Here is a 9586-nt window from a genome sequence, read left to right as displayed (position 1 = left end):
GCTTTTCATGTACAGTATTGGGCAGATTATTATTTGGGTTTCATAAGGCTGAAAAACCTGAAAGTTCAGACCCGAACACGCCTTACAAAAACCGAACTGTTCGGGTCAAAACCGAACAGGTGGCAACCCTAATATATCTGTTTATATATTTTCTTGTACCACAGGTTTTCCTTTTTTTTCCATCAATATTTTTATTGTTTTACAAACAAATGCAATATGTACGTGTCAAGATTTTGACAGGTTATCATAAGCAGTGCAGACGGTTGAAAGTGAACATAAGTAAATTATCAGTGCACAGTGGTACAACGTATAATGTCCCACAGGTTTTCCTTTTAATCAAGAACTTAGAGCACGACATTCCTTCCGAGTACGATTTCACTATGCACATCTAACCACATTTCCCAACAATGAGCAAACGCACCAGCTTCCTCACACAGCCCAAAACACACGCAAGCGCACAAAACGAGGCCGGTTTTCGGCAAAGCGATTGGTTTCGTCTTACGCATGCGCAGCGAATGCGGTCTGTGGGTGTCGTCCATTTTATACATGCATTTGTAGGCGGTGGTTGTGCCGCTGCAGCTAGTATATTTTATTTTCATTTAGTGTTATTTTCTCCTGGTGGTTCTGTCTCCTACAGGATAGCATGGCAGACAATCAGTCACCTGGAGACTCCGGCTTGTCCCTCGGCTCGGAACCGGAGGTCAAGAAGCTAAGCGAACTGCGGGTTATTGATCTGAAGGCCGAGCTTAAAAAGCGCAATGTGGACACCGGTGGGAATAAGAGTGCGCTGATGGAGAGGCTTCGGAAGGTGAGTTGGGGACGCTCAGAATTCGTGCTTTGCACTCTATATACTTTCGTTCATGTGACCATGAGGCAAAGCGCGATATGTACGTTCTAATCTGTCTATATCCTGTGGCCCTGCCAGCAGTCTCTCTTTAACCAGGGTTTCTAATTGAACAGTAGTTTCAACATCTATATATGAGCCCTTACGTTTCCATAATTGAACCCCCAGTGGCTCAACTGTTAGTTTCTGGATCTCACAACAGGATCCTATTCTGCACATTTGAGAAAAAGGCATTTAAAAAGAAAAAACAGCTGCACAAATGCAGAGTCCACAGTTTCTGTAGTTATGTGCTTGGATGACACTAAATCTGCCATGCAGCACCTGTGGGCTTGGAGCTGCCCAGTCTCATTCAAACTGGAGTGGTACCTTTTGTCTTAGTATGTAAATGAGCGCATCATGTTCAGCATTTCATAAGGTTCCCCTAGCCCACTTCCTGTTTAGGTTAAATGAGACTTCCTGTTTGTGAGGGTGGAATCCTTGTTTCTGTCCTATGCAGTGGTTTTATACACTTTTGGGTTAAAGGAGGTAACCACATTGCGGTGGCAGTTTTGCTAGCCTTGTCTATTAGGTATGTTTTTGGCGCCTGACACTACACTGCCCTGAATAATCAAACTCAAGCAGACATTTGGAATAATCTGGAGCACATGTAGCATAATACATTTTAAGGCGCTTTAATTTATTTATTTTGCATATCCTTCAAACTTACGTCTGTGCAAGGCATACTTGAGAGTACACTGATTATGATATCATGGCGCTCTGAATAAAAGTACCTCAGGCAGGTAATTTTTCTTTAATTCAGAAGCGCAGGGGTTGCTTTGGTGTAAAGTAACAGTAACGCCAAAAAAATTAGAGATTTTTAAAGGAATGACCGTATAATGTACTGTTGGCCTGCACTGATAAAATTGGTGTGTTTGCTTCAGAAACACAACTATAGTTTATATAATCCAGCTGCTGTTTCGAGGGGGGCTGCCATTTAAGCACAAGATACACCGTAGATAACAGATAAGCTCTGCAGACTCCCTTTTTTTTTATATAAACTGTGAAGCCATTGGCAGCCATTCAAGCAGGTCCGGACTGAGAATTAAAATAGGCCCTGGCATTTCAGGTACACAGACCCAATCAGCCCACAGAGAGGACCAAACAGCCCCCCACCAGCCCACTAAATACTGACTTTCTATGGCACCTTGTAGCAGCCCTTCTGGGATTTGCCAGAACCCACAGATTGCAAGTCTGGGCCTGCATTCAAGCACAGGGTATACAGTAGATAACAGATAAGCTCTGCAGAATCCCTTTGTTTATATAAACTGCTGTGTGGCCATGGGCAGCCATTCAAGCACAGGGTATACAGTAGATAACAGATAAGCTCTGCAGACTCCCTTTGTTTATATAAACTGCTGTGTAGCCATGGACAGCCATTCAAGCAGGTCTGGGCTGAGAATTAAAATAGGCCCTGGCATTTCAGGTACACAGAGACCCAATCAGCCCACAGAGAGGCCCAAACAGCCCCCCACCAACCCACTAAATACTGACTTTCTATGGCACCTTATAGCAGCCCCTCTGGTATTTGCCAGAACCCACAGATTGTCAGTCTGGGCAGGGTATACAGTAGATAACAGATAAGCTCTGCAGAATCCCTTTGTTTATATAAACTGCTGTGTAGCCATGGGCAGCCATTCAAGCACAGGGTATACAGTAGATAACAGATAAGTTCTGAAGAATCTCAATGAATACTACAGAGCTTATCTGTTATGTGCTGTGTATCCTGTGCCTTTTCTCCTTTATTCAGCTTGAATGGCTTCCCCCATGTTTGCACCGCAGCTTGTTTATGTAAAATATTGTAGTGATTCTGAAGCAAACACTTCAGTTTTTCCAGCGCAGCAGAACAGTACATTATATTTTCTTTATTTTAAGGCATTTTAACTTTTTGCTGTTCGTTTAAGTTTTAAACACACACGCCATGATTTTTGCTGTCCTGTCTGTGTGGTCCATTGTTTGATTAAGCACCCTTCCCCTGCTACTGAAATCTCACTATAAAAAAACATTCAAAGATTTTGCATGCCAAGTGCCTTGGTCCCTATCATGGACTGAGTAAGCTGGCTCATTGTGCAGCTCCAAATCAGTTTTTGGATACTTTAACGAGTAATGAAAAGGATATTTGATCTTTTCCTTGTAACGTGTGCAGATAAGTGAAAACTGACTTAAAGGAGAACCTAAATTCAGAGATGAATTGGGCTAGAAATGTGTTTGGCTTTCTATACCAGACAAAGAGCACCACAGTCCAGAATTCCCCTTAGGTAAAAAAAAAAAAAACAGGCATGAAAAAATTTTGCCTGTCAAGGGGAAAACATTACAAAAAAGGTTCCTCCCCAACTCGCCTGCACTACAAAATGTTTTTTACAAATGCTGATGTGACTGTATTTCAGAAAACAGTGCATGATCCTACCCGCTTTAACAGCAAACCGTTCAATGCGACAGACTGTGAGGATAATGTTGGCGTGGAGAGGAGCCAGGGGAAAATGGTTGGGTGATGCACCCAGCCAAAACAGCCTGCGGGAACACTGCCGCAACCATTTAGCAATAACGACCTGTGCCTCCATCTTCTTTTCTGCTAATTCACAGCACAGTCTCTGGGGTGCTGTCAGTTACCTGATCTTAGGGTCCCACAATATACAGTGAATATAAAATGTAAAATTCTTGATAAACAATACAACTTGCTACAACTGTTTGAATAAAAAAAAAAAATTTTGATAAAGTACTTATTAGTAGTTCATATGCAAGTTACAAAGCAGCTCAAAAACCAGTACACTATGCATCAGAATTTGACCAGTTAAACTAGTAGTGTCCACTTTATGACAGGTGAAACTCATTTTCTGCTTGATAATTTACAGTGACCTTTAAGCTTAGCTTTTCAACAGCAGGAGCACACTGAGCATGTGCAGTGTCACCGACACTGAACAGTAGCTTTAAAGATCAGACCATAAGATGGGGAGCTTCAGTGGACAACTCTTAAGATCTGTATCTTAATATAGACTCCTGAATCTCTTGGCTGGTACAATAAGTTCTATATAGAAAATTCAGCATTTCCTGCCATATTTTTTTTAAGCTTTTGTTCTCCCTTAGGTAGCCATCCAACTACTGTTCCAGAAAGGCAAATACGAGTGTGGCATCCTTTTATATAGAAATAGTCATCCGGAAATCTCCGAATCACGGAAAGGCCACCTCCCATAGACTCCATTTTAACTAGATAATCCAAATTTTAAAAAAAATATTTCCTTTTTCGCTGTAATAAAACAGTGCCTTGTACTTGATTTAAACCAAGATATAATTAATCCTTGCTGGAGGCAGAACCAGCCTATTGGGTTTATTTAATGCTTAAATAATGTTCTAGTAGTCTTATGGTATAAAGATCCAAATTATGGAAAGATCAATTATCCGAAAACCCCCAGGACCCGAGCATTCTGGATAACCGGTCCCATACCTGTATAGCAGTATACATCTAGCTACTGTCAAATGGTATTTTTATCTGACCGTTTAAGAAAGTCTTCTGCCATCCACCCTGTAGTCTAGCAGCACTTACAGGCATGACATCCACGTGTTAGTGCACATAAAGGGTGGATTTCAGCCCAAAAATGGCAGCGGATTAACATTGTGTAACATTAATATTATTCTTGCCATTTATTCAGTGCGTCCTGTCAATTGTGCTTATAAACATGAGACACATACCATTTTCATACCACATAGGGCAACATTTCCACAAAGTAGGCAAATTTGTCTTATAATTGCAATCTAAACCTCTAGGGTAAAGTATACAAGTCAGAGCTGTATGCTTGGCTGGGGGTTTGGCTGATGTACAGATGTTAATACAGGTATGGGACCTGTTGTCCAGAATGCTCGGGGTCTGGGGCTTTCCGGATAATGGATCTTTCTGTAATTTGGATCTTCATACCTTAAGTCTGCTATAAAATAATTTAAACATAAAATAAAACCAATAGGCTGGTTTTGGCTTTCATAAGGATCAATATATCTTCTTTTGGATCAAGTACAAGGAACTGTTTTATTACTACAAAGAAAAAGAAAATAATTTTTCCAAATTTGGATTATTTGGAGAAAATGGTGTCTATGGAAGACGGCCTTTCCATAATTCGGAACTTTCTGGAAAATGGGTTTCCAGATAATAGATCCCATACCTGTAGTAGTCTAGTATATTGGCGAATCACACTCCAAACTGGAAAACTGCTAAAATGGAAAATGAACCAAAACCCATAGAGCCATTACCAAATTATTTGGGAATACCAGGTAAAATTTCTGTTTGATTGCCTTAAGTTCGTGTAAGGCAGTGCTGTCCAACTTCTATGGCCGGAATTTTTCTAATCTACATGGTAGAGGGCCGATAATGGACGCCATCATTGAGGGGCGCACTTTTAATGGGTTTTTTTTTGTTTTTCCATTTTTTTCAAGCATTTATTTAATGATTTGTTTCAGTAATCATGGTCACTCAGTCGGGTGGAATCCCCTTCCTTTACCTTCTCCCTCTTGCCAGCAAGTAATAGCTCCTTCTGTGCGGTGCGGCAGTGCAGCGAGACGTGCGTATACACGTCAAAGATGTCACTGATGCGGTTGGGTGGCAGAGAGCCGGCGGCCTGCTTGGTGTGGTTCGCGCTCGCTGCTCTCAGCCTTGCACAGTTGCACTGAACTGAAGACATTCTTTCTATTACTGTGAAAGTGTGAAGCTTCCTGCTGGCATAGCCAAGCACAGATTTGGGCCAGGGGCCATATGTTTGCTGTTGCTGCTGGCCTGGCGCTGGCACAGGTACATAAATACTTTGGGGCAATATGATGTGATCAGATTTGTTTTTGGCTGCTGCTGGCACAGGTAAAGAGGGCAATATGATGGCTGCTGGAGGGCTGTTTGATGGATGACTGCTGAGCTTGCTGGTACAGGTATGGGGGGCAGTATAATGGATGGCTACTGGCACAGGTACAGGGGGGCTGCTGGGCTTGCTGGTACAGGGGGCAGTAATATAAATGAAAAAGTGTTATAAAATTTTCTTGCTTTCTTTATTTAAAAACAATCATGGTAAGGAGGGAAATGGTAATGCAGGACAGTGGGGGTGCTGATTGAAGCTCTTGTCTGGGGTGCTGAACTACCTTGGCCCAGCACTGACAGGGATGCCACTCATATGTGAAAAAAGTTTGTCATATTAAGACCTACCCTTAAATCCACATGCCCCCTCCTCCCCTGTTTATAATACAGTACCCCAGCACATGATTAAACACCTTAGGGACCCCTAATAATAATTTTTAAGTGCTAACAAACCCCCAGAACAAATACCAGGTTTATGTTCCATAAGGATCATAGGTCAGGCAGAGTATGGCAAACACAGGGTGCAAAGAGCAGGCAAAGTATGACACACACAGGGAGCATAGGGAAGACAGAACAGAGCAGGAGGCAGGAAAATCAGGACCAGTCTAATATGTACTACATACAGTGACACAGTGCTGGTGCCCCATAAACATTTTGTATTAAGTGTGAACAGGTGAACAATGAGGGCAGTTTCAATCTGGGTTTTAGGTGTGAATAGTACAGGGTTTTAGAGGTGTTACAAGTATGAACAATGCAGGGGGGATTACATGTGTGAACAATACAGGGGATTACAGTGTGAATTTGAGGTTTAAACAATGCAGGGGCCAGTTAATATCAGTACTGATACCTTTTAAAGCTTACATATGGTAAACAGACACAGCAGGCAGACTTTGATATGGAGGGCCACACAAGGGTGGGTCGCGGGCCACCAGTTGGACAGCCCTGGTGTAAGGTATCCTTCATTTTTCTTAGTTAAACTCTATACCCTTGGGTAAAACATGCAGTTTGTTTTTTTGTATTAAAATGTGAAATTTTAAATATTTATTTCACATTCTGATTACTTGAAATTGCTATAATTCAGCTATGATCTGTAGGGTTTTATTTGCATTCAAAAGTAAAGGTTCAAAATTCAATACTCTTTCCACAGGCTATTGAAGAAGAGGGAGGAAATCCAGATGAGATTCAAGTATCATCAGATACACCAAGCAAAAAGACTCCAAAACGTAGCGGTAGAGGTTTGTATAATTCTCAGACTTTATATTACCCATCATCACAAATTAAGTTACTGTATGTTCAGAATTTCTAAAGCGATTGTGCCTGTGCTGTCTGCTTTGCTTCTTTCCATTGTGTCCTAAATGTAATCCAGTTCTTTAAAGTGCACCTTTGAATATCCATACCCCCTCTTTCAGTCACTGTATAGCAGGGGTCAGCAACCTTTACTATCAAAAGAGCCATTTGGTCCCTCTTCCACTAAAGAAAAATAGTCTGGAGCCTCAAAACATAACACAGCTTATAAACTTTTAAAAGTTTTAACCTTTTTTACAACAACAGAATACAACAAACAAAAGTGCAGTGTGCATGTGTAGGCCTATTTTAAAATAAATTAAAAACGTAATAGCCTTATTAAATGCTAGCGTTCTCATCTGTTTAAAGGCAAGGGCTATAGACGTCATTAATATATGCGTCACATCCATGTCTATAGCCCTCGCACCTGCTGCAGCTCGAGTCTGGAGGCTTCTCGCTTGTCTTGAGTGTGTGACCGCGGTAAGGACTATGATGTATCATCTCGGTCTTGCCTGTAACTCCTGGGATGTCTATACAGCCCTTCCACCTGCTGGCGGCTTCCTAAGTGTGTGACCACCGTAAACTGACCATTAGCTTACCGCGGTCGCACACTCAAGAAGCCGTGTATAGACGACCTGACAGGCTGAGCCGCAGCAAGCAAGATGAAGAGCCGCATGAGGCTCTGGAGCCGCGGGTTGCCTACCCCTGCTGTATAGGGTGCTGAACACAATTTTTGCCATGTTTTCTCTTTGTGAAGCAGACAAGCAGATTATATAACCATTATACAACTTCTTTCCCCTTTGTTGTGACTATGTTGTCACGACAGAAGTCTATTGGGCAAGAGGTTTTTATGCACTGGTAATCTAATTATCTATCTCACAAAGACTAAACATTGTAGCTTCATGTTCTCTGTTTAGCACAATGGATACCAAAACATAGATTTATTGTAAGAAAATCAATAGGTATAAGGTATGTATGGCACAGGGCCTATTCATTAAACCAATGTTGAAATGCATATATGGCCCATTAGTACATGTTATTATAACATTGTTACGTGTATTGCTGTTTGTTGTATAATTGCAATTTTTTTTCCTTTTTAATGCAGTGCGTAAAATGGAGGAAGGGGAAGATAATGGGGTGGAAGATGATTCTGGGGATAACCAGGTAATTTTTGCTGTTGCTTGACAATGACAAACCAAATCATATAAATGGAGAATTGTATATCCCGAATTGTTTGAATTTATTATCTGAATTTTTATGGGTTTATATGGTGAACTCTATTAAGCGTATCCCAAGACTTCGTATTATATTTTCCCCATCCGCATATAAGTCCCTAGGAATCCTGTGCAGAAAATGTATATACTGGGATATTCTGAGAACTCCCTGGGAATTTGCCAGTATTCATCTGTAATTATCTTTAGCTAAATGTGTCATTAATGCTCCAGAAGATTTCCATTAGATGCATTTCTGGATTACTGTACATAGTTTTTTTACTTCTCAAGATGGCACGAGACCAATTTCACATAAACCCTGAATGATTTATAAAACGTTTGAGACAGATGGCCTTTAAACCCACTTTCAAACAGCATAATGGCTGCCATTGAGAAATGTGCAGCTTGGTATTAGAAGCTTGCATCCCTCTTGACTTGTTTTCCTGCACAGTAATTGCTCAAATGTCTGTTTAGAAAAAGATAAAAATATTACAAACAGGAGCTTTTTTTAACATAAGAGTCTTCTTGGATGCAGGTTATTGTAGTTTACAGAAATCTCTAATTACAGCTTTGTGTTCTTTTGATATCAGATTACAGTATTTAGCTTACAAAAATAGTGCCAATGTTTTGATTTGTTTTTAAGAAGAGCACTCTGTATAGGATAAGGCCACAAGAGGGCAGAATTCAGCTAGCTGATTTTAGCCCTACCTCGGCAGTAGCCTCCTCTCTTTTACATATTCAATACTGTTGAATTGGCGCAAACTGACTCAGCGGATGCGGATTTTGGCAAAGAACCACAAGTCTTTGCATTTTGAGCTAAAACCTGTTGAACGCCGAAAGGAGGCTACCGATCGGTTTAGGGTAGCGTATGGCCCTAGCTTTAACATGTACAAGGGGCACTGCTAGTGTAGGAAAAGGTGGGTTTTTTAAGGTGGGTTTTTTGTTTTATGTTTATTTGGGAAAACATACCATTGTTCTTTATCCTTAATTTAGTGATTGTAACCCTGCAGCTGTTGCAGAGCTACAACAACCAGTAGCTATTGGTAATATATCTATATATAGCAATCTATTCAGGATTTGGTGCGGGATTTGACCAAGATTCAGCCTTTGCCAGCATGATTCGGCTGAATAAAGTGCCTGGCCAAACCAAATCCAAAAGATTACATGACTTTTTGTCACTCAAACAAGGAAATCGATTTTTTTTAACTGCACTTAATTTGTATATGTAAATTAGGGTTCTGATTTGATTCTGAAACCTTCACATTAAGGGTTCGGTCGAATCCTAAAATAGTGGATTCAGTGCATCCCTAAATATTTTTATCAGGCTTTCCTTTCTTGAATTACAGGTGAAGGCACTTTGTTGATATTGTGCAAGTTCAGACA

The 9586-nt window shown here is 40.8% G+C and overlaps 1 protein-coding gene across 2 annotated transcripts in view; it reads left to right on the top strand.

The window, feature by feature from the left end:
- Positions 1-509: 509 nt before the first annotated feature.
- The window catches only part of safb.S (scaffold attachment factor B S homeolog), a 30144-nt gene continuing 21067 nt past the window's right edge, over positions 510-9586 (top strand). For both annotated transcript variants that reach the window (XR_001934173.2, XM_018243677.2), the window contains exons 1-3: positions 510-808; positions 6856-6943; positions 8098-8156. Coding sequence is in view for 1 of the 2 variants with exons in the window: in XM_018243677.2 (XP_018099166.1) it covers positions 644-808; positions 6856-6943; positions 8098-8156 (312 nt within the window). In the remaining variant the exon portion in view is untranslated. The remainder of the gene's footprint in view (positions 809-6855; positions 6944-8097; positions 8157-9586) is intronic.

Source organism: Xenopus laevis, chromosome 1S, assembly GCF_017654675.1.
Source record: "Xenopus laevis strain J_2021 chromosome 1S, Xenopus_laevis_v10.1, whole genome shotgun sequence".
NCBI lineage: Eukaryota > Metazoa > Chordata > Amphibia > Anura > Pipidae > Xenopus > Xenopus laevis.
The sequence above is the reverse complement of the archived record's forward strand: the minus strand, read 5'-3'. Positions and strand labels throughout refer to the sequence as shown.